The sequence below is a fragment of the Anser cygnoides genome, chromosome 14 (assembly GCF_040182565.1).
Source record: "Anser cygnoides isolate HZ-2024a breed goose chromosome 14, Taihu_goose_T2T_genome, whole genome shotgun sequence".
NCBI lineage: Eukaryota > Metazoa > Chordata > Aves > Anseriformes > Anatidae > Anser > Anser cygnoides.
Genome location: NC_089886.1, coordinates 14,148,465 through 14,172,795, shown reverse-complemented (window position 1 = coordinate 14,172,795; position 24,331 = coordinate 14,148,465). Strand labels below are relative to the sequence as shown.

Here is a 24,331-nt window from a genome sequence, read left to right as displayed (position 1 = left end):
CTTCAAACAGCCAACGTTTCCTGCCTGGTGGCCTGATGGTGAGCATGAAATATTGCTTGTAGGGCTTTGAAACAACTTGGTGAGTTGTGCAAGTTGTGCTGGCCCCGTGTACGGACGGTGTGATGGAGCCCAGCGTCCCTGCAGCTGGCTTTGGGGTTGGGAGGGCAGCACGGGATGTTTCTGCTGCTGCTGCACCCCACAGTGTCCTGCAAAATGCCCTGCAAACCTCGAGCGTGGCAGGGTCTGGCCTTGTCCCATCTCCTGCCCTGCCTGCTCCCGGAGCTTGAGGCAGTATGGCGATGCCCGTGGGGTTTGTAAGCAAGCCCCAGGCGCTCATGGAGCAGCTTGTCAGTGGGAGGGAAGGGCTTGTGTCCTTCCCCTGCCCCGTGCTGAGATGGGATGAGCTTTGCACGCAAGCTGTAGCATCTGCCTTGAAAGTCAGATATCCCCCCCCCCCCCCCCCCCCCCCGCCACTTGCATGGATTAGTGTTTACAGCTTCACTCCTCTGAGAAGACAGCAGGAAAAAAAAAATATAAGATTAACCATTTTGTACACTCCACAGCTTCATTGGACAGGCAATAAATCAATACAATTGAATTGGAGAAGATAGTGTTCAAATGCTATTATCTGGCTCTCAGTTATTGAGCTGGGATCCTCGGACTGACTTGCAGAGGTGCCTGCACCTCCCGGGTCCCCTCCTCGGGCTCCCCGTGGACTCGACCAGCTGCAGCGGGCTGTTCTGCGTGCTCCTGCAGCCCGCCTCCCTTGGGGTCGGGGTGCTGGCTTGGCTGGGTTGTTGGGGTGCCAGCAGGAGATCACCAGCAAGCAGGCCAGCGCTGGTGAAGGATGCTGCGCTCGCAGTGATAGAGGAGAAATCTGTCCACAGAGCCAAGAGTGGCGATGTGATGTGTCCCCGGGGAGCGTTTCGGGCTTTCCAGGGCTGATCTGCTCCTGTGCAGAGCTGCTCGTGCCGTCTAGCGGCGACGTTGCCAGCCGGGGTCCGGGTGTCGCAGCCCCTGCACTTTTGGGATTTGGTTGTTCAGGGCTGCTTGGAGGCCACGGGGCTTTCACCCGAAGGAATCCCCTGTGAGGTTCGCGTGCCTGTGTTTCCACATCTTTCCAGGAAATCGATGGCACTGTGAAGTTCGGGGTTTGCAGGGACGTGTAGGAAGACTCCGCAGCAGTTCAGGATACGCTGAAGTCAGATTTCATGCTGATTAAATGGTTTTGACCCCTGCAAAGCTGCTCTTAAATTACACCTTCATAAAGGAAAGGTAAATCAAGCCCAAACTTAAACACTGCAAGGAGTGATGCTGGTTTTAAGACTTAAAAAAAAAAAAAAAAAAAAAGGCAAAACAATCTGTTTCTCAGTATAGTCTCTTATTTACAAGTTTTAATATTTCATAGTGATCCTTACGTGGTGGCGTGAAGGTTCAAACTCCTTGTTTACAGCTTCAGACCCCACTCCCTCCTCCTGCCAGCCGAGGTCTTTTCCCAGCCCCGGTACGATAAATTTTCCTTTCGGCATATGTAATTTCACAGTGCCCTCTGGTGCACAGGCACCTCCAGTGCATCGGGCTCGCTCACCCCGCAGACAAACCCGATCCTGTGTCAGTTGGCGTGTACCCACCCCTGGTCCACTGAGGGGGCTCCAAATCCAAGTGCAAGTCCTGACCTGGTGACTGCACTGCCATGGCCTTACCTTGAGTACCCCAAGACTTCCCATCAGTTAGCTGAGGTCCTGCCCATCCGATGGCCCCAAACTGCAACAAAAATGCACGCGTGTTGTCACTGACGAGATCAATAACTGGAGCACAGGTCCTTAGTGGGGCAGTGGTCTTGGTGGTGGGACCTCGGCATGGTGCCATGAGCCTCGCCGTGCAAATGTGGTGGCAGAATTCATCTGTGCTTTCACGTGTAGTAACAAGAAAAAAGTGAGACAAAATAGTCTTTGCTCTGTCTGCATCGACTTAGTGGATGTGACATACCTGGAGGATGAGGGTGTGACACTGAGGACACTTATATCAGCTGAGAACGTGACCCCCTTTGTCACTGCATGCAGTGACATATTTTTTTATTTTTTATTTTAAGATCCGTTAGTTTTGGAAACATAAGCCTACCGTGATGTGGCATCTTATGAAACGAGAACTGTGGAGCCCCTGTGAAGCAGAGGCTAGGCACCCTCAGCGCTATGGGGAGGAGCAGCAGAGATCCTGTGGCTCTGCAGGGACCTCAGATGCTGGCGGCGGGTGACAACTGAGGCACATCACCCCTCAGCTGGCTGTGTGCTCCCCTGCAGCTAACGTAGAGTGTAGGCTGTGGTTGCTTCCCTTTAGATTGGAGCTGATGCAGCCTGCTGGTGGACGCCACGATGACCGTGACAGAGGGATGCCACTGTGGACCTCGTGGCCCCTGCAGAGCTCATCCACCTGGTCTCCTGCTCAGCTCCAGCACTGCCACGTGCTGCTTGCTCTGAGCAGTGCCTGAGCACACGGGAGGCGTCCCTGCCCCATGCCAGGCGTGTTTGCTAGGCAGGAATGGGCGAGTGACAAACCTTCCCGCAAGCGGGCAGCACGCGGGCGATGCTAACGTCAGGAGTGCCAAGGGCTAATTGATCTGTCAACAGCTAGCTATTAACGATGTACCTGGGACAGACCTTCCCACCTCAAAACCCCGCTGGTAAAGAAGCTGGAGAGATTCTGGGCTCTTGCTGAGGTGACAGAAATGGCAGATGATCAGTAAAAGTGACTGAGGAGTGCTGCTTGGTAATTAAGTGTTAAAAGGCGCCACAACAAAAGTGAATGAAATGGACGGGACCTACCTGGCAGCTGCAGGAAGCTGCTCAGATGTGTGCAGTACGGCTGGTTGTGTCAGGTCACATTTGTAGTTAACAAAACAAAGCAGGGATGGCAAAGAGGTCAGCAGCAACTCGCTAGGAATGTGCAAGCAGAGAGCCAGGCCTGAAAAGTGCTGTACAAGACAGAGGGGAGCTCTTGCTTTGGGGTTGTTATCTGTGCTCTGGCTTTCAAATTCTGGAAGAGATTGGTAGAAGTACTGAAAAATAATCATGTCTTTTATTTATTTATTTCCTGAGCAAGGTGGAAATCCTCTTTCTTGGAAAGGAAGTTCTCCATTCTTTTGAGAGCTAACATCCCGTGGGACTCCCACCACTGACAAACCCTCGTCAGCTTTTTAAAAGCCTGGATCACACGAGCTTGCACCGTTCTTGACTGGAGTATCCAACTGGTATGGGAAGTGCAGAGAACTAAATGGGAGGGCCACGCCATTTCCCTTTGTGGCAAGGGACTTGGGTAACTGCCGCTGTATGTGTCTGCTCTGGGAAGTAGTTTTCCCCTCTGTGAGGGAGCCGTGAGGTGAGCATCAAGATGACCATGTGAATATTTTGCCACCTTTCCGTCTTGACCTATCTGCTGCAAATTCCCACCAGCAGCAATAACGACAGATTCTTTTGAGGCAGGTTTCCCATTTCGGTGATCATACAAGCGTGTAGGAGTCTCTGCCATAAAGGAAGGAGAAAAGCGAACAGACTTCCACGTGTGGGAGCGTCAGGTGGCTGCGCCTGGAGGGACACGGCCAGCCCAAATATTCTAAGCCTCTGCTGCTCGCCCTGGAACCCACTGAGCAGAGCATGGTCAGCCTCAGAACTGAACTCGAGTCTGGACCTGAGTCTTTTAACCAGCATGGTGGTGCATATTAGGCTGAAGGCGAATGTGAGTCAAAGGGGTCATATTTTCCCCAGGATATCTTCCCAAGCAGTTCAAGGGCTTTTTGATCCAGTCTGTTGTCTACTCTCCCTCAAATGAGTTTTCTTTTCCCATGAGTATACATACAGTTCCCATACATTCTCCAAACATATGTTAAATTCCCATGTCTTCAACATCCTGTGGCAGTGACTTCCTCTGCCCTGCTACATGTTAGGTGAAGATCTGCCTCCTTATTTATTTATTTATTTTTAATCTGCCACCTACATGTTTCGTTTTATGCCCTTCTGTCTCTTCTGTTAGGTGAGACAGCAGACAGTTGTTTCTCAGTCTCCGTGCTTCTTGTCGTTGAATAGTCCTTTCTTTTGTCTTTTTTTCTCTTGACAGGACACCTGCTCCCTGTAGAAGTCAAGATGTGGCTGTACCCTGCACTCACACAGTGACTTAATGATATCTCCTGTTTCTTGCAGTGGTGCAGGGGCTGGGATGGTAAGGAAACGGGGGCCTCTCCATGTTTGTGTGCAGATCCTGGAAGTTTTCCGTGGGTTTCTTTTTTTAGGGGGGTGGGTAGTGGTGGGGCTGATAGGGAGAGGAGCAGAAGGGCTCATTGCATGCTGGACATGGGGAGCTGCCTGTTGCTGTAAGCCGAGAGTAGAAATAAAGCTGCCCATGCTTTTGATTCTTTTGACATCTGTATTATCAGGTACACACGCACTGTGAACTTGGGGACAAAACATGACCTTTGATTGGTGTGTTTGAGGTCCTTGCTTTACATGGCTTAAACAACATGTGGCAAGGTCAAGCACAGCAGAGAACCAACGGATGAATAAGGATGGATTATTTATTTCCCTGAAGAGATTTATTTTGAATGTAGAAGCTGTGACTTGTGCCCAGGAAGGCAGAAAAGGCTTGCACTGAGCCAGATGGGGTCTGGTACATGACACAGAGATGTTTGTTGGTCTGCAAGTTAATTTGGATCATCTCATTCCTGCTCAGGGGGCTGTGGCTGAGTGCTCTCAGCCTGCACCATGCAAGACCTTCAGCTGAATAACCTCTAGCTGTAATGCTGCGGGTAGGAAGAGACAGACAACACCCTTCTGGGAGACCTGGAGGAACAGATGAAATGTGGGAGAGGAAGCAGACAGGTATCAGGAGCTGGTCTGGGGTCACTAGATGGTGCTGTTGATCTTGAAATGAGAACAGACAGCTCAGAGGATGGCATCTCCTGAAGATTGCACCCAGAGCACCTGCCCAAAATTATGTCTGACTGACAGCATCTCACCTGCTTCCCAAACACCACATGAACTTGCCCTTCGTGCTCTGACACTGAAGCCATAGAAATGAACTACATCAAATGTGGGAAGTTCAGAAATTGGACGAGTGTCTGCTGTGGTCCCACCTCACAGCCTTAGCTCTGCCCTTCCAGAGCCTGCAGGAACAGCGCATGGGGGAGGATATTTTAAAGCCTGGACCGCAGAACAAATACATGTGAAAAGTGACCACCAGAACAGGCTACTTTATGTGGAGTACCACGTATTATCTCCCGTCTCCATGCCTTTGGTTGTGACTGAGCCACGGTTGCCTGTAGACAGCCAGGAGAGCTCATGCACTGATGCAGAACATCATTGCGGGATCAGGTTCGTTGGGTTTAACAAGCAGAAGGTTGTTGTGAGCTGGCAGCAGGTATAGCAGTGGTGCAGGGCAGCGAATGATATCCTGCTGGGAGGTGGTCTCACCCTTGGGACTAGCAGGGCACAGAAAGTGTCAAAGTGCGTAAAGTTTTAAGGGCAATGTTTTCCAGGCAAAAATTCCCAAAGACAGTGCAGGTGGAGAAGCCATGCATAAGGCATGTCCCGGAGTCATGGTTCCTGGGCAGGAAACAGCAGCTGGGAGTGCTGGTGGCAACCTGGGTCTGAAATGCTGCTGCAAAGCAGGCAGATGTGCACAATGTACAAAGTTGTTAGAATTCAGTTTATCTGAATAGTTGATAGAATATCAGTGTGTCTCTGTTTCAGGACCAGAGAGTCTTATTTGGTAAGGATGGGCCTGAATATTGGTAAGAGCTGGTGAAAAAGTTCAGGGCACCATGTCCTTTTGAACTGTATCCCGTACACAGCTTTTCTCTGTTGTTCCCTTTCGAGGTGTGGCTTTTACTCATACCCAGCACGAAGGCAGGCGACCAAAGACAGCTCTTGCTGCTCATCCCTGCATCAGGCCATATAACTCAACGGAAAAAGCAGATTTTTAACACTCTTCCCCAAAGCGTGGCCCCGCTAACCCAGGTACTCCACTATCTAGCTTCTGTGTCACTCAGAGCCCTGATCCCAGAACGTATGAAGGTCTCTATATTGCTGGTATGGCCCAAGTCACCCCAAGAATCCAACTTTTACTTTTCAGTATTACAAACTACCAGCTGAAACCTAGGGCCATGCCATCCATTTGGGCATGAGTAGAGCCATATCTGAGCCTAAGCTGTACACACACAATAAAAGAACTGTACAGTTTTTATGTCTTTTTATTTAAAGGGACCTTAATTTAGGTGCTGGACGTGTTATTTTTAAATTAGAGCTAATCATCACATACTCAAGGCTTGGTCATTCATACCAAATATTTAGACCCTGCATCTGTTGTTACAGCTTTTAGAGTACTTAATAAAGAAATAAATAAGGAGGAAGTTCAGCCTAGCTCATGTTCTACTGTTGTGATGCTAGCACCCAGTGTAATCTATCTGTGCGAGTTTGTGCCACCTGAGAGCCTTCCTCGTGGACATCCTGGCTTGTCTGTCATTCCTCCCTCATAGGGGTGAATCTCTGGAATAGGGCCCTACGTAAGAAGGATCCTTTGAAAGCTTCTGTAAGAACACAGAAGAGATGGAGCAACACCAGCACACCCCGTCATTAGCAAGCCGACCTGGTCACCAGCCGCTCTTGGCTTCAGTCCCAGAGTGCAGCATTCTCCAGAGCTGAAGGATCTTCTGACGCAAACCTTCAGGCTGCTCTGCATAAATAATGAGATACCGGAGAAGCTGGGGCTGGGGCGGCAGACAGTACATTAAAGAAGGAGGATGAAGAAAACTTCTGGTGCTACCCACGGCAGGCTCAGAGGTAAAATGAAGACTGCAGGTAAGAAGGAAGACAGCCAGGTAAGGCTGAGAGGCACCGAGATGATCTGCAGCTACAGGACAGCTCTGTCCTCACTGCTGCTGCAGTGCTGGAACATGTCCTGCTGCCAGGTATTGCTTGCGCTCCCCCTGTGCCACCCGGTCTGATTACTGCAGTTACTCCGGGTTCACTGGAACCACAGGGATTTTCAGGTTTGAAAGCCAAACCTTTTGATGTCAAGGAGGGGTAAGTGTTTCGATGCCTTTTAAGAATTTCCTTTGGAGTTCTCTGGGCTAGGAATTATTGACCGCTGAAAGGAGGAGGAGCTCTGTGGAGGGTTTATGTGTCAGCAAGGGAGCTGACGGTTGTATCATCATGGCAGAGTGTAAATTAAGATTGCATAGAAAACTTTTATCATGTCTGTAGCTTCTGATTGCTTGAATGCAACCGTGCTATGGCTTTAACAATGTTTAAAATGCAATTTCCTAAGTTTTGTAAAAGCTTACTAAAAAGAGAATTCCATTAAGGGAAACCATGTTGACTCCGATTTCTTCCTCAGTTCTCCCTGTGCAGCTATTTCTAAATCACTTGTAAGCTTTTTCAGCTATGTGAGTATTAGATGGCGTAGAGTTGAGCAGAGTAAAATGATCGATATTGTAATGGACTTCTCATCCTAGTACATGGCAGAAATAATAAATGTCATGATATATGACAGCCCTTCTAAAGCCCGGTGGAGCCAAACGAGATGCAGTAAGCATATATCTCCTACTTGCTACCCGTGTTTTGCTTCTCTGTGTCTGTCCTTTGTTTCCTCCCACATTTATTTCCTCGGTAATGGAAGACTGTAATTGAATTAAAAGCGACTCTGTACGAAGAGGAACATGCTGTGGCTGCACCGCTTCCCTTCGGCAGGACTGGGTGGACTTCTGCAAGCACAGCCTGTGTTGTGAGCTGCTGAGTGCTGCATGGAGCAAGTTGTGGAGTGGTTTTGACAAGCAGCCAGGTACTCGCATTGGCTTTACATCAGGTAAGTGTTCGTGCAAACAGCTGCAGCCTCTTTCACTATGACCACGTAGAATTCCCCTTCCCACTCCAGTCTGCTTGTCATTAGGGTTGTGCCAAAACTTCATTTTAGATTTTGATACTAGTTCCTATTTTTGAGCCAAATCAAACAAATGTCTTATCTGTATCTGTACAGCTCCCCTTGGCTGAAATGCCTGATCAATTAGCGATGCCTTTGTTCTGCCAGTGACGCTGGCCACCATACTCAATGGGTTTTCCTTCCTCTGCTGCTTCACAGATCCCTGTGCCCATCTTCCCTGTCCTGCACTGCCAAGCTGCCACTCTTTACCTACATTTTAAAGGTCACCCTTCAAAGGAATTGCTTCTTAAAGATCATGAGAAATGAACAAAGCCAGAAGTTAGAAAATGAAACACTTCTCTGGTGTCCTAGGGAGATTTTGAGTGCAGTAAATTGGAAAGGATGTTCATGCTGCTTGTGTGATCACTCTGCCCTTACACCAAGAAGTGACTGCAGATGAATTTCAGACATGCTTAGCAGAGGGCTCAAAGTACTGTTACATGTGTGTAAGACTGGCTGGGGAGGACAGGAGACTTTTTTTCCCTGCCTCCCCTGGTTCCTGCCCACCCAAAAAATGTGAACTCATCCTTAGACACCAGAGGAACCACACAGAATAATTTTCAGTACTCTGATGATGAAGGAAGTTTGTGGGGGAGCTGCCACCTTGTCAGACACAAGCTATGGACACCCACTCGAAGGAAGCCAGCCTTCCTCAGCTCAGCTGGTCGCAGGCTGCTTGTTTCCTCTCTGATACTTGAGTCTCCTAAGATTGAAGTTTTTCTGCACAGTTATGAGGGCTAGAAGTTCTCTTTGTTCTGAGTTCACTTCCTGGCTTTAATCTCAGGTTGCTGATAATCGAAGCTTTACCCGAAAAATTGTTACTCAGAGGAAAAGGAGTGGCACCACGGCATCTTTGGTGTGGCAGTTCTGTCTGCAAAATCATGAAGAAGACTACTGTGGTCTAGCACCGGGGCAGGAGCTTAGGAGACGTAGAAAAGCCTGTACTGTCCTTGAAAACTTCCTCCATCTCCTGACAACTTCTGGTCCTTCCAGAGCAATCAGGCTTTGTTACCAGTTTAAAGAAACTACACACTCCTCTCAGTTTTTGTTTGGCATCTATCTGCCAATGGACAATTAATGAAATGATAAGGTTAGACACTACTCTTGTCTTACATTTACTTGGAGCAAAGCATATGCTTTGAAACACCCATCTTTATTCTTTTTCTCTTGAAGTTAATGTCTTTTATCAAGCTCTTAGATTTAGCATTATAATGGAAAACAGATGCAGATCTTCTTACATGCAGACCTACTAGTTAATTTTTATTTGTACCAGATTTGTGGTATTTTAGGTAGTTCTGCATTTCCAGGTTCACAGAATGAGCTATTACATACTCAGGATCCCTTATGTTCTCTTAATTGTGACCTCCAGTTTCCTTATGGGCATTCATGGTTTGTCACATCCAGAGGCAAAAACTGTTCTGCATAGAAAATGTGACTGTAGGGTATGAATGAGCAGTGTTAGGAAACAAAGGCACAGCAGGTGGGAAAATACTGCTTCTAACAAAGAATGTGTGAAGGGAAGTACAGAATATGGGCTGAAGCAAAATGCAGTGCCCCGTACCCACTGTAACAGCACAAGTCTCCATGCCCCTCAATGTTCCCAGCACAAGCCCAGCATCTGGCTTAATGTCTTTGCCCCGATGCAGTTACTTTTTTTCCTGACATGAACGTATTTTCCAGAGAGCTGATTGTGGTCCCTAACCCGCAGTGCCCCCATATGTGTCCACTGGAGTAACAGAGCTGGTGCGCAGCACACAGTGCTTACAGAGCTTCCACAGGAGCTGAGACCAGGTTCAAAATGAAGAAGTGCAAAACTCCTCTTTTTTGACGTGACATCCATCAAGGTGTTATGTCTGTACAAGGGTGCAAGTCCCCCACCCTCACTCACATAGCAAGCCACACTATTTATTCCTCTACCTTGTTTTCACACACAAGTCAATTTTACTATTATTGTATTTGAGTCAGCCTGTGGCAATCCACCTGACAAAACCTCAGCAGACAATCTGCTTTAATGTTAACAGGATTGTAGGGGGATGTATCCTGGTAAACCCAGGGCTCAAGGAACCTCATCTTTGGAAAACTAATTGAGTTTTGCACTAAAATATGAGACTTCACTCTAGAAAATAAGCTAAACATATTGTAAAACTGCATTTACTCTTTTTGAAAGAGGGGGTGAGCTCTGTGGGGGAGCAAGGTGAATGGTGCATTTTGGTGGGTTAGACTCAGTTTGCCACTGTGTCACTTGTTTTTCTCATTTTGGTAATAGAATTAAATTTCCTACTCTATGAATGTGAATACAGATATTATGGATGTGAATTACACATTTCAAATTAATGGAGGGGCTTGTGCTCTGAGGCTGTATGTTCAGAGTTTGAGAGGGGGGTGCTCAGGTAAGGTGTATTTATCTTTATTAGCTTTAAACCATCTAGTTTGCAGCGCCGAAGCCTCCCCACCGTCCGCATCAGCCCCTGTTCGATGACCGCCAGACCCCCTCAGCGCCTCCTCCATTTTGAGGCCGCCCCACGGCCACGCTCGCGACCCCCCCCCCCCAACACCGTTAGGCCGGGGATCGAGAGTGCGCACGCGCGGTATCGCCCGGCGGGGGCGTGGCCGCGGCGCGGCTCTCGCGAGATCTCGCGAGCTATATCTGGGAGGGGGGCGGGCGCGCGGCTTCCTTTAGTGCGCGTCTGCCCGCCGCGCCGCACGCATCGCTCCGCTCCGCTCCCCCCGCCTGCAGGCCGACAAGATGGAGGACAGCGCCATGGACATGGAGAGCATGGGCCCGCTGCGCCCCCAGACTTTTCTCTTCGGTAACGGCTGCCCGCCGGGATCCGGCCCTCCGCCGCCGGGCTCCTCCGCTCGTCCGGGCCGCGCGGGGCCTGCTGCGGGCCGCGGCCTGGGGGCGCCTCAGTGTGGGGGAGGAGAGTGAGGGAGGGGAGAGCTGGGAGAGGAGGGGGGGGAAGTAAGGGGAGGGAGGGGGCGCGTGGCGCTGTTCCCGCCACTCGCGCGCGCTCGCCACCGCCGCGCGCACCCCACGTGGCGGGCACGTGGCGGCTTTGTTCCGCGCCCGGCCCGGCCCGGCCCGGCCGCGCGTGGGGAGCACATGGGGGGGGGGCAAGGCTCTGCGCTGCTCTGCCCCGGGGGGGATCGGGGCTGCCGCGGGGCGCTCCCGGGGTCGGGTCGGTGCTCGGCGCCAGGCCGCGGCCTTCGCCGCCGCACGTGGTGGGGGTGGGGGGGGCGGTCCGTGGAGAGGGGGAGCCTTGGAGCGGCGGGATGCGGGGTAATGGGCGGCGGGTACCTGCCCGTGAATAGCACACCGTGCTCATATCGCACCGTGCTCATCGCTCGGTGGTTTCTTCGCAGGTTGCGAGCTTAAAGCAGATAAGGAGTACAAGTTCAAAGTAGATGATGAAGAAAACGAGCATCAGCTGTCTTTGAGAACGGCAAGTACTATGTGTTCTTTAAGCTAAAGTACTGGTGGGTGATCTTGTGAGAAGTGCGTTTAACATATAAATTCGTTCCCTTTTGTGATAAGCGTAACAAAAACGTCCACTGATATTGTATGCTTTATAGTAAGTGATATAAGGCTGATAAAGCTTAAAAATTAATTCACAGTAGGTTAGTTTGCTGAAAAGCATTAAAGGCTGGAGTATACACACTGACAAATCTAAGGTAGTAGTTCAGATGCTGCAGGAGCACAAGGGGAGAATTATTTTAATCATAGGTGGACATTCTTCAGTAGACTATGGAAACTTTATTTTGAAAAGCTTTTCTGTACGTTTCCAAGATAAAACTCTAGTGCTTTTTTTCCTTCCTGCAAACAGCAAATAATGTGTCCTTAAATCTTTTACTGCCCCAGCAAGCAAGACACAGCATGTCAAGGCCTTTGCCCTAGGCTGAGCATGTTTTGTTATGGTTAGTGTAAGCACAAGATGCCACGACTTAACAGGCAGGGAGTTTGAGTTGTAGTGTTTCTGTGCTTTATCGTTTATTTAAGCACAAAGATATATCCTGATGCCAGAAGAGCTTTAGAATTGGGAATTGCTTCCTGTGGGAGACTTGGGTGCTAGCCTTGTCCAAGGCACAACTTAAAACAATGCTTACAATGTTTTCATTTACACATTAGTCTTGTAAATTACATGTCTTCAGTCTTTGCATTTTATGAAAATTGCAGCCTTGACAATGACTAATTTGTACTTAATTGGTAACCTTTTAAAGTTTATTTTGAGGGAAGGATAATTAGTAAAGTATAGGCAGGGCAAGTTCATGTGGCAGTTCTCACACCTGAAGGTTCCTAATGCAGATTAAGTGTGTCAGTGTGAGTGACAGTTAATTGTAGAGTGACAGTTAATTGTATGGCTTTGTCCACAGATTCTGGTCTGGGAAGTTATTGATAGCATCTCCTGATTTGAGTGTACATCCTTCAGTGAGGATGATCCAGACTGAATGTTCATCAGTACTTAGTTTTTTAGGGTTGTCTGGAAAGAAGTCTCCTTCAAAAACCTGTCTTTTAAAGACGAGATTGTCCACAGGAGTTATGGGGGTTGAAATAAGAAGCAACAAAGTGGAAATACCTTACGAAGTTTGGAAGCTCTAAGAAGCATCTGACAACAAAAAATACCATGGCAAGCAGAGTAAGAAGTTACTGGGAGATGAAACATGAAGCTAGTGAGCCCTGTGCCTGTGATCTGTGCACATGATAACAGACTAGGTGAACAAGGGCTGACACATATCATGCAAGGGATGTAGGTAGGAGATGCAGTAAAGTGAGGAGAAAAAAGAGTAAAAGTGAAACGGGAAGCGGGACTGATGATGCATGTAGAGGTAGAAAGTGGTATGGGGACAGATTCACATGTTTGCTTTTATTAATGAAAGCTGAGATAAAGCAGGGTGGCCACCACTTCATTGCCTACTTACTGCAGTTGTGTGTCTCTCCAGTGCAGAAGGCAAAGCCCAAGAAAAGCTACTTGCCAGCCACTCAGTAAGCAAACAGGTGCCACAGTATTACTTGAGCTGTGCAAATGGCAAGGGTAACTGGGGGCTGGGGGCAAGTTCTTAAATGAAACTCGTCACGGTGGGTTAACCCACCAGCGGAGTGATTCATTTTGGTACTAACCCATTTGAGAGATGACATCAGAGCACCAATTTCCCCTGTTCAAATTTACAGTAACAAAACTTGCCAGGATTAGTGACTTCTGTATCCTATTTCTCAGTCTTCAGCCTGATAAGCCTTCTCTGGATCGTGATAACTTGACTAAAACACAGCTCTTAGAGAATGGGAACTTGAGTGTGCCCCTGTCAGCCTGAAGTGTCTACACCCACATCTTCTATGGGGGGGTGGGAAGCTTTCTTTTCATTCCCATTGGAAAAGGGCACAGAGAGAGCCTTGTTAACTTGTCTCAGGAATAATGGTAGTACTTGAGAGAATTCTTGGTTTTCAGAGCTCTTGCACGTAATGCTGACTCAGAGGTTAAGATGGAAGTTTAGGCATGTCCCATGTCGTGTCATTTGTTTGCCTCCCTTCAGCTATGATTTTGAGTCTTCAGAACGTGACATTGTTGTAGTTGGTGTAAGGAATAGAGGAGCTTGAGTTTTGAAATATGCTGGGACAGCAGCTCTGTCCTTAATAAATGAATACAGAAGGCTCCTGCCTAAAAAATAGCATTGAGCTCAGCAGCTATATAAAACTTAACTCCTCCTCAGAGTTGAAGTGCATAGTGTAGGTGATGCGGTGAAAGATGTGGCAGATGAAACATGGCAGGAAAAAGGTAAGGTTTGAGGCTGTGATACTCTGGGAATGAAAGTAGTTGATTATCTTTCTCTAGTCATGTATTTGTGCTTCTTCCTATGGACCGGCTCCAGTGCTGGCTGGACTTAGCACTGACCCCCCAGAAAGCTTTACTGTGTTTTCATCAAAGCAATTGTCTGCAATCACACCCTGTAAGCACCAGTGTTATGGGGAAAGAGGTTATTGGCTGGGGGAGGAGTGCAACTCAGTCATTAGCATTCAGAATCACAGACATCAGTCTTGAGTCACAGAACAGTGAATGCACTCTAAGAGTCTTTGAGTATTTGAGATTCTCAGAATGTGTACTGTTCTTTGCTTCACAGGTTACTTTAGGGGCTGGAGCCAAAGACGAATTACACGTTGTAGAAGCAGAAGCATTGGACTATGAAGGCAACCCTATTAAAGTAGTACTGGCGTCTCTGAAAATGTCTGTGCAGCCTACGGTAAGTAAATGAGCAAGGAAACGTCTGTTACAAATGGGGTCTCAGGTGAGAAGGACAAGTTAGTAAAGGTTTAGGTTGTCTGGATTGCAATGATCTGCAAGTGATGTAGTGAGGCATAGTCAGTGGGTTCAGAGAAGTGTCAAATTTGGCACGTGCCATGAATACAAGCTAAATGGATATATATCTTTTTGCACCTAGCAGACTTGTTCTAGTCACCTGGAGATGATAGACTTCGGTTCAAATTGCGCATTTTTAAAGAAGCTATATTAATTGTGCATGTCATCTCCGTGTATACAAATGTATGTATTTGCAAGTGGGTGCATCTCTAGTCCCTGTTGCTTTCTTGGAGCCTGGGATGAGAAAATCTACCTTTTCCTTCAGATCAGAAATTCTTATAAGATTGTAAAGATGATTGCTACCTTCTGTGGAATTAAAAGCACCTTCCTTTGATTCTTGCCATCTGGAATGTAATTTGAATCGGGGTTGTTGATGTTGTGCAAGTGGAACTGCACAATGCTGGGGACAGGTGTGATGGTTGATCTTAAAATTATCGTTGCTGCAGTGATGTACAGAAACATGGATTGGTCTGGTTTTGAAAAGCGTGATTTAATTATGATACGCCATGACTGTTGTAAATCCAACCCTGTCGTGGCACTTAGACTCAACACTTCTGGAATATTCTGCCAGTTTGAAACTTGTAATTGCTGTATTACCATTGGAATCTCCAGATGTTGGTGCTGCTGGTTTTGTTTGAATGGATTGCCTGTTACACACACCTCGCCTTCCATAGGTAATGCTTTTTTTGTTTACCTAGGTTTCACTAGGTGGCTTTGAGATCACGCCACCAGTCACCTTGAGGTTGAAATGTGGTTCCGGGCCTGTTTATGTCAGCGGTCAACATCTTGTAGGTATGTATTGTTCTGGTTGCTAATCTTCAAAACTAGTGTTTATTAATTTGCAAAACAAAGGCTTTCTACATGTTCAACATGCATGTTACAGCTTGTCAGCATGCTATGTTGTAGCGGTGTCATGTGCATAAGGCATTGCTGTTGGAAAGTTCCCATGCTTGAGCCTGAATTGCATTGGGGCAGAGCCCTGGGACCTTACTGTCAGCACCACCAGAACTTCAGAGGTGTATCTGGTATCTCGAGCAATGCATTGACTGTCTTCAGAAGCCTGAAGTAACTGAGGGCAAAGGAGTTCAGAGAAATGCTTCTATATACTTTCTTGCCTCCTTTTTGTATGGATAAGGGGAGTTTGTCAGCCTCTCAATTCGGGTTCTAATTGCTCCCCTTAAAAATGGGCGCTGCTGTTCCCCATATGGGAGCTTTCTCCTTTACTTAGAGTTTGAGAAGGCTCTCTGTGAATTATTTCTGTTTTTTTTTCCAGTAAAGGGTAAACCAAGCCTTTTGCTTTATAGAACTGTCTTGAAACTGATCTTTCTAGAAATTCTTAAATATGTCCTGGATATGGAGAAGTACTTGCTCTTACCGTCCTATGGCTTTTTTTGAGATGAGTGTTGCAGCATATGGGTATCTTTTATCCATTCTTGGATTTTGGTGTAGTACTATCTGCACCCAGTCAGCTGGAAAAGCTTCTGGCCTTAGTGGTTAGTGCTGATGGGAAGCTTGCTCAATTGTTTCCAGCATCCCAAGAAGGCCTTACTTAGTTGTGGGTGATAATCTGTTCTACTAGTAATCTTGTTTTTGCTATTGTTAAATGAGGTGGGTATTTTACATGTTGCCATCATTTTATCAGCATTAGAGGAAGAACCAGAATCAGAGGATGAGGAGGAAGATACAAAAATTGTGAATGCCTCAACAAAGAGACCAGCAAGTGGAGGAGGAGCTAAAACACCACAGGTATACTTCTAATTTGTTGGTCTGCAAAATTTTCTTTCGGTTTGGTATTTATTCTGCCTAGGAGTGAGTGGTTAGATTATTTGCAGTGATTTACTTAATAGATGGTCTGACATTTCTGGGGGGCGCGGTTATTTTGCACTTAGATCTTGAGAAGTATTAAGTTACAGGATGTATTAGCCACAGATTGTTTTCAAAGCTTTGCTGAATAGGCTAATATGAAGGCTACTTCTGCAGAAACTTTGACCACTGAAGTAACTCGATATGTGCAGGTTTTGGAATAAACACTAGTGTGCTGCAAGAGTTTGAACTTCTGTTGAAACACTGTAATGTAAATCCTTAAAATCCTTTTTTTTTTTTAAGAAAAAAGCAAAACTATCAGAAGATGATGAAGATGATGATGAAGATGATGATGAGGAGGATGAGTACGTATATTTGTTTTGATCATGTATTTTGAAATACAGGGATATCTTTAAGAATGAGTTGAGTGACATAACTAGATGTTAAGTGAGGAAGCTACTTCTTGGTCTTAGCTACCAAAAATGAGCTCAAATTTATCTCCACAATGTAACCTGAATCAGTGTTATTCAAATATGTAATACTGGGTTCGGAAACTTCGTTTAACCTTGCTCAGTAACTTCGAGTAAATTTAGAATTTCTTTAGTACTACTGCAAAGTCCTAAGATTCACACATTGAGTACTAAAACAAAGGGAGTACCTTTAAATACTTGAACAGGACAAAGATTATTTGGCCTAACACCTTGTCACGTGTTAAAACAAGTTATGGTGAGTGACCACTTTCTAATTCTAGTGATGAGGACGACTTGGATGATGATGAGGAAGAGATCAAAACACCAATGAAGAAAGTAAGTGGCATGTTTGTGTGTATCTGTTGAATGTAGACGTAGTGACTCCTCTTTATGTGCTAATGCCAGATGGACAGTTCATCCGGACAGGAGGGACACGTACTCGCACCTTTTTAATAGGTGTTAATTAAGTCTTAGGAATTTGATGTGAATAGGCATCTGATTTCTTACTTTGTTACAGAGGGGTGGCTGGGTGCTTCTTAACTGTCCGTGTATACCCACGTGCAATAGTCAGGCTGTTGTGGTTTTATGTATAAAACCCTGTTGATACATGTGGATTGTGCTTTGCCATTTCAATTAGTCCTGCATGCTGTGAGAAAGGTCTTAGTGACTTTTTCTCAATTAAAAAAAGTTCTGAGCTGTTGTGAGCCTATAGGAAAAGACTTGCTTCAGGCAGCCCAGTGCTTGAATGTGAAATTACATCAGCCCTTGAGTGCCATCTGGTGGTAAAACAAAGTAAGACAATTTGGCAGTTGTGGAGTTGAAAGATGGTAATTTTTTTTAAGACTTACATTTGCATATTGACATTCTTAGAAACAAACATTTAATGTTTTATTTCACTAAATGCTTCTTTCTCCTGATGAATTTCTTTAGGTAATAGTGCAGGGTAGCTTAAGGTCTGAAGATTGTGTTTGACTGCAAGTTTCCGGCTATATAATCAAGTCTAGCGTGACTGAAGGAAATGGTCCCTTGATTATATAGGAGTACAAGAATCCCATTCTTAAATCCGTGTATGGCATTGCCTTTGCACATCCTGGACAAGATTTCTGTATAACATACCAGAGAAGAGCTAATGATTGTGTTACAAATAACAAGTAGTGCTGGTCAGATCTTAGGCTTGCAGTGACATCTAGAATTTATTTAAAAAAAAAAAAAAAAGGACTCAAGCCTTGCACCATCTCTGCCCAGAAAACTCTATGGTCTTACATACCCCCTTAGATAATTATATAAATGTATGGAAAATGAAGTCCCACATAGTTGTATGGCATCATAACAAAATTGCCTTGACTATGTTCTGTATTGTGTTGGACCAGCGGTTTGTCACTTGAGTTCTGTTGCGTAAGCTGTTTATGCTCAAGTAGGAGGCACTGATCATACTGCAGTGGAAACAAGGGTGCCTTTTTGCTTGAGGTTAAATAGTATGTAAATAGTATGTGTTTGTCATAGAGTCTTTAGTATTATGTTAACAAGCATAACAGCAGTTTTTCGTGACAAATAAGCTTAAATGCTTTCTTTTCAGCCTGTCCGTGAGCCTTCAGGAAAAAATATGCAGAAAGCAAAGCAAAATGGAAAAGACTCTAAGCCGTCCACACCAGCATCCAAAACAAAAGTGAGTGAAGGCAAATGAGTCAAATGCTTGTTCTACTGTGGAAGCTGGTTTCCTTGCTTACCAGAAACAAAATGTACTAATCCTAAGTTTTTGAATGAATAGGAACCATGCTGTTGCTTCATTGCATTGTGTTGCCTTGTGAAACTCTTCAGTAAAACTGCCTATACAACTACAACAGCTGATGCTTGTAATCAGCTGTGCTGTCCCTCATGAATGTTAGCAATCCAATTGTTTAAATGGCTAGTGTATATTTTTTGGGGTACATACTCCTACAAGAGTGTTGCTCCAATGCTCAGCTGCAGTACAACAGGAGACCCTTGCTATTAAGGAGTCTCACTTTTGGTTCTAGTTTGCTGCCTACCTTGTCCCAGCAGTGCTGCTTTTGTGGCTTAATAATATCTTAGGTTCGGAAACTGATCCATGTGAGAGCTGAAAGTTTTCTTCAGTTCTGTAGTTGTCAAGCTTCCTTATGCAGCTTTTCCTTCCTGTGTGTACTCAAATAACTTTACAGGGAAGGTCAGTACAGAAATTAGTACGGGATGGACAGCAGCATAGCACCTGGAAAGCACTGTGGCTATGTACCTTTTTTAAAGTATGAATCGAATCTGGCTGCAGTTGTGGAGCAAACCTGAAATCACTGAATGTTTGGCCTGTTTTCAGTTTCATTTGTGTTGGGAGAAACAGCTGTGTTGATGTGTGCCCAGAAGCATAAGATGATAACTGCAGTTAAATTCCTAACTTAGCATACTTTACATTTTCTTTGAGGAATGTTTTGGAAACACAACTTTTTCTGTGACTTGTTGAAAACAATCTGAAATGTCTGTGATAGCTAGTTCTTGTATTAAAAATAAATTAAGATTTTTGTTTTCAGAAAAATTGATTTTGTGTACTAAGCAGCTTAATAAGCAATTTTCTAACAATACCTTTCAGACTCCAGATTCCAAGAAAGATAAATCTCTAACTCCAAAAACACCAAAAGTCCCTCTGTCGTTAGAGGAGATTAAAGCAAAAATGCAAGCCTCCATAGACAAGGTGAGTTTTCTAAAACTTCAGGTTTTGTCAGCTTTACTTATAATACTTGAGCAGCAGAAGAATGTCATTAAGAAATGTTTGCGTGTCACTGCTTGCAATCTTGTTAGCAGAGTATATTGATGTTGAAGCTCAGAAATGAAAACTCACTTAGGACAAAGATGAGCATTGGTACTCACAAGGAAAGGAACAAATAACAAATTGTTATTCTACCAGTAGGTGAAGTTAGCGAACTGTCCTAGTTTCTGGTGATGGGGGGGATGACATGACTAAACTGTGCAGCCTGTAAGGCTTTGTAACTTCCAGAAGGGGGAGATAGGTGCTTGTGATTAAAAGAACTGCATTTTAGTAGAAGTGCTCTGTCCGTAGGTTGGCTGAGTAAAAGTGTAGAGGGTAATAGCAATTCTTTCCTCATTAGCCAAATTTGGATATGTGTGCTGTCTAGGTGTGCAGTACAGGACAAACAAAGCCTTACTGCAGAATAGGTGGCAGTGGGGATCTGACATGTACACTGTGCTACTGTTGTGTTTTTTCTTCATTGACTGAGAATTGCAGAAAGAGCATGTGACTGATCCAAACTCTTTGCTGGAAATTTATTTTTTGGACAAAGCTAAAGCCTGTGCTGATGTCAGTGCTACAAAGAGTTCTGGTTTTAGTTTGGTCTGAGAAGAACTGTTTTTTCCTTATGCAGGCGTTCAAGTCATCTAAAGAATTAGAATCACAGAATGGTTTTGGTTGTCAGGTACCCTAAAGATCAGCCAGTTCCAACACCCCTGCCATGGGCAGGGACATCTTCATCCAACCTGGCCTGGGGCATCCACAGCTTTTCTGGGCAACCTTGTTCCAGTGCCTCATCACCCTCTGAGCGTAAAGAGTTTCTTCCTAATAGCTCATCTAAATCTACACTCTTGGTTAAAGCCATTACATCTTGTCCTGTCACTAGACTCCCTGACAAAGAGTTGCTCCCCAGCTTTCCTATAGCCCCCTTCAGGCACTGGAATGCCGCTGTAAGGTCTCCCTGGAGCCTTCTCTTCTCCTGGCCAAACAGCTCCAGCTCTCTCAGCCCGTCTTCAGAGGAGAGGTGCTTCAGCCCTCTGATCGTGGAAGCATTAGCTTTATCTTGGGTTTAGATTCTTAAAGCTCTAAGGCAGTTTTGTCCTGCAAGGGTTTAGGTGTATATAGTAGGTGCAGAGTGATATATGACGACACTGATGTATGACATTTAAGCAACGACTGATATATGACACTTAATTGGGATAGAAGTGCCTATCCCTAAATTGTGAACCTGATGGTGATGGATGGTATCATTCTGCTAGGTCAAACTAACCTCTTGGATCAGATGGGCGTTAGGGTGGTTTTCGTGCATGACTCACGGAGGAGCAATGATCAGTGTTTCTGCAGTGTAGGCAGAAGGGGCTTAGCTATTCACGGTAGGCAGAGGTGTCCCTTTGGAAGGAAGGGTATACACAAGTTAACTGGCAGGTGGCTGTAGGTTACACTTCTCATTGCTGAAAAGTTTTTACTGGGAAGTGTTGTGTAGGCACAAATACCATAGAAGCAATAGCAGGCAGCTTTAAGGCTTTCCAAGATGCTGTTAGTTGGCCGTAGTAAGGCAAAAGGTTTGTGTGGCTTTTTGCTGTAACAGCCAGCAAGTTAACAGCTTCAAAAATAGCTTTTATTAATTTAATTCAGGGGGTCTGCTCCAGTAAGTAGATATCAGCAAGCTAATAGAAAAGTGTCAGTACTTGGTAGGTAAGCCTTTGTCCAAATACAAGCTTTTTGTTTGTAGTATCTCATTTTCACATAATCTTAGAGTAGCTTTGTATCCCTTGAACATAAAATTGCCATCTTCTGCAACCTGCTAAGTGTACTGTCATAGTTAGCTAGATACTTGAACTGATGTACCTGAAGAATTGCTCATGAGGCATGTGAGAAGATACTTACGCTGTGCTGTATCTTCCCTGGAGATGGGAGGTGTAAGGATGAACCTAGATCATGAGTTACTCAATCTGTTTTGTATGTTTGAGTACATACAGTTTCAGAGGTGAAAAGAAAATGTCTCAAATAGTTCATTAAATTCTTAGAACTGTTGTATCAGAATGAGACTTAAGGGGTTTGGTGGAGGGAATGTAGGTAGGAGATGACTTAAATTTTTGCTTCGGAGAAGAGCTAAAGCAGATATGTGTTGCAAGTTGCACCCTGCAGTAGGAATCCTTAAATGTGGAATTAGTTCTAGTTGATCTGAAAAGCACAGGAATGTTGACTACAACCAGCTTGCTGTTGTGTTTTGGAGCATGAGCAACGATGCTTGTACGGGCATTTCAGTGTGTAGGCACATGCTGCTTTGAGAAATACCTGGGTACTGTAGAAAAGCAAGCTTTTAAAAAATGGTTTGATTGGTTTTGGATGTTGCAAGTGGAGTTTGGTAAAATTCCACTTGTATTGCAAAGGATTTAAGCTTTGTCGGAGTTGTTTGTTGGAATGATGAAATGGCCTGCATACGCTAAAGTTTATTTTTTTCAAAATAGGGTTCTTCCCTTCCTAAGCTGGAACCCAAATTCGCCAACTATGTTAAGAATTGTTTCAGGACGGAGGACCAGAAGGTAACTAAATTTATTGAAACTTGATAAAATCCAAAAACTTTTATAACCTGACTTTTCCACTTCTTAATCTTTACAAGCTTTGGACTGTTTCAAAGGGTTACAAACCACTAACAATACTTCAAATTAAATAAATGGGAACGGTTTTAAGGGTTTAGTTGGCTAAGATGAGAAAGCTAATATTTTATTACATTTTTCCAGCTTTTATATGGTTGGTAAATTATCTCTTGCTTACTAAACCCACAGAATTTTCCTTTTGGCACCATATTGGCTAAGGAAATGAGCTGTGGTTTTCCTTGCTGCTGAAGTTGGCCACCTAGGCCAGTCTGCTGTTCAGCCTTTTGTTGGGGAGGGTGTCTGGGAGGGGGAACTGTTTTGCAATTGATATTATGGCTTTCTTGCTGCGTTTTCTCCCAAAGTCAACTGAACTCTTGTAAGAGGGCAAGCCAAAAGGTGGTATCAGGAAGCAAGTTTCTGAATTAGTTATTACTCAACATGTACTAGGTTAAAATGTGTCTTAGATTTCCCTATCAAAATTCCTGTAAGTCAAGACTTTCTTCCAGTGACAGAATTCCTTATGCTTTCCTGCTTCCTTCAGTGGTTCAGAGTAAACTTGTCTGATAGACAAATTGATAGGTTCTCGAAAGAATGTTTAAAAGCAGTTAGCCTCAGCTACTGGAGTTGGTCTGACATGAGCCAGGGTAGGCAGAGTTCAGCCAATATTTGCCTAGCTGGTCCACACCCATCCTCTTACCTTCACTGAATTCTTACTATTGCAACTGAGTGAATAACAGTCTTTTAGCAGAAGGAGCTAGTGTGTTGCTTTCAACATAATTTTCTCTGAAATAAATGCTTTTTTTTTGTAATTTAATGTTAGTATTTTATAGAGTAAGTGGAGATAGTAAACTGAAAATAATAAAAATAGATTTCAATTACTAACTTTTTTGTGTACGCTTCCAGGTCATTCAAGCTCTCTGGCAGTGGAGACAGACTCTGTAAGAAAAGAAAACAGTTTAAACAGTTCATTAAAATCTGCAGTCTTACTTCTGTAACCATTATTTGGCTGTCCTTTTTACAAATGCTGAAAGAGCTTTCCCTACAGTGTCTGATAAATGTCATCCAGATAACCTTGCCAAGAATGTGTTGTCCAAAATGCCTGTTTAGTTTTTAAAGATGGGACTCCACCCTCAGCTTCGTTTTAAGTATGTATGGAATGTTTTGATAAGGCATGGTGGTGGTGGTGGTCAGACAAATGGAAATGGTGGAAAGACTAAATGTACGTGGAAAAAAAATAAAATTTAGTATTTTAATAAAGTACTATCGTTTCTTTTTTATGGGTTGGGGTAGTCTGCATACTCAGTGCGGAAGATAACAGGGTTTTAAAGTTCTTGTAGGAACTACGAAGTATTTTAGCTACTTCTCTTTAGCAAGTACGCATCAGTCAACTTTGTCATCAATGTTGTCAACTTCAAAAACAACTATCCCAATTGCATGAGTTTTACAGCTACTGAGCATTCGGCTTGGTGAGAAGACTAGGTGGTAAGCGGGACTTTATTCTTGTCTGGAAGTGACCACTAATTATATAATTGCATAAAACAGCCCTTCCTGCATCTCAGTTTCTGACCTGCTTCATTGCTCTTTGGTTTATGGTTTTTCTCTAACAACTAAATTTGTAGGGCTTGTGATTCCTCTTGTAAAATGTAATGCTTTTGATTTGGGAATTGCTGGCAGTGCTGTTCCTCTGAGGGGCTACAGTCTCTGAGGTTGTCTCACTTAATGACTGGGGTAAGGGTTTTGTGGAGGAGAAAGCTTCAGTGCTGCAGGGTGTGCCTAGAGAACTCACACTGAGGGAGATCAGTGACCAGTGGATAAATTCCTGGGAATGGGGAGGGCTAATCTCCAGTCTTTGAAGACTGCAAATCCCAAAAGCTCAGATGGGCAGGTAGGCTGCATCAGTTACCACTCAGATCATTTTCCGAGGTACTCCGGATAATGGCTGTCCATGTTCAAGCTTAATTCTTCAGTTTAAGTGGGGCAATTTCAGTACAACTTCTAACACTGGCCTTTGGGGGAAAATAATTCTCAGAGTAAACATCATGATGAAACTTTCTAAGCAGGAAACATCCTTTAAAGTGGCTGAGATAGCAAAATGGAGCCTTACTTGGTATTTTTGGTTTTGATCCGAAGGATACTATGAGGTTGATTTAAAATTATTTGTTGGGCGTTCTTACTGTCATACAAAGTAGAAATGCCAAGGTATAAAGGTACTTCTGCGTGAAGGGAGGAAGGAAAGCATGGATGATACGCCTGGCATTGTGAACTTGTCCTCAAAGCTTGTGTCTAAATGCTGTATTGCTTCAGGTGCTTGAATGCTTTATCTCTGTAGTAACTGCAGTAATGGTATGAAGATCTAAATGATACTTAATAAACAAACAGTTGTAACTATTAAGC

The 24,331-nt window shown here is 44.8% G+C and overlaps 1 protein-coding gene and 1 long non-coding RNA gene across 2 annotated transcripts; both read left to right on the top strand.

Moving 5' to 3' along the window:
* The first annotated feature begins 3,266 nt into the window (after window positions 1-3,266).
* On the top strand, window positions 3,267-7,576 carry LOC106034312 (uncharacterized). Its single transcript, XR_007163634.2, has 4 exons — window positions 3,267-3,732; window positions 4,111-4,212; window positions 4,720-5,360; window positions 6,524-7,576. It is a non-coding gene; the product is annotated as an uncharacterized lncRNA (long non-coding RNA).
* Window positions 7,577-10,617: 3,041 nt separating this feature from the next.
* Window positions 10,618-23,197, top strand: NPM1 (nucleophosmin 1). Its single transcript, XM_048064752.2, has 11 exons — window positions 10,618-10,775; window positions 11,329-11,408; window positions 14,077-14,196; window positions 15,011-15,104; window positions 15,955-16,058; window positions 16,419-16,480; window positions 16,867-16,921; window positions 18,162-18,251; window positions 19,182-19,283; window positions 21,809-21,883; window positions 22,841-23,197. Exons 1-11 carry the CDS (start codon window positions 10,712-10,714, stop codon window positions 22,877-22,879), a joined length of 885 nt encoding a protein of 294 aa, XP_047920709.1. The 5' UTR covers window positions 10,618-10,711; the 3' UTR covers window positions 22,880-23,197.
* The last annotated feature ends 1,134 nt before the right edge of the window (window positions 23,198-24,331 follow it).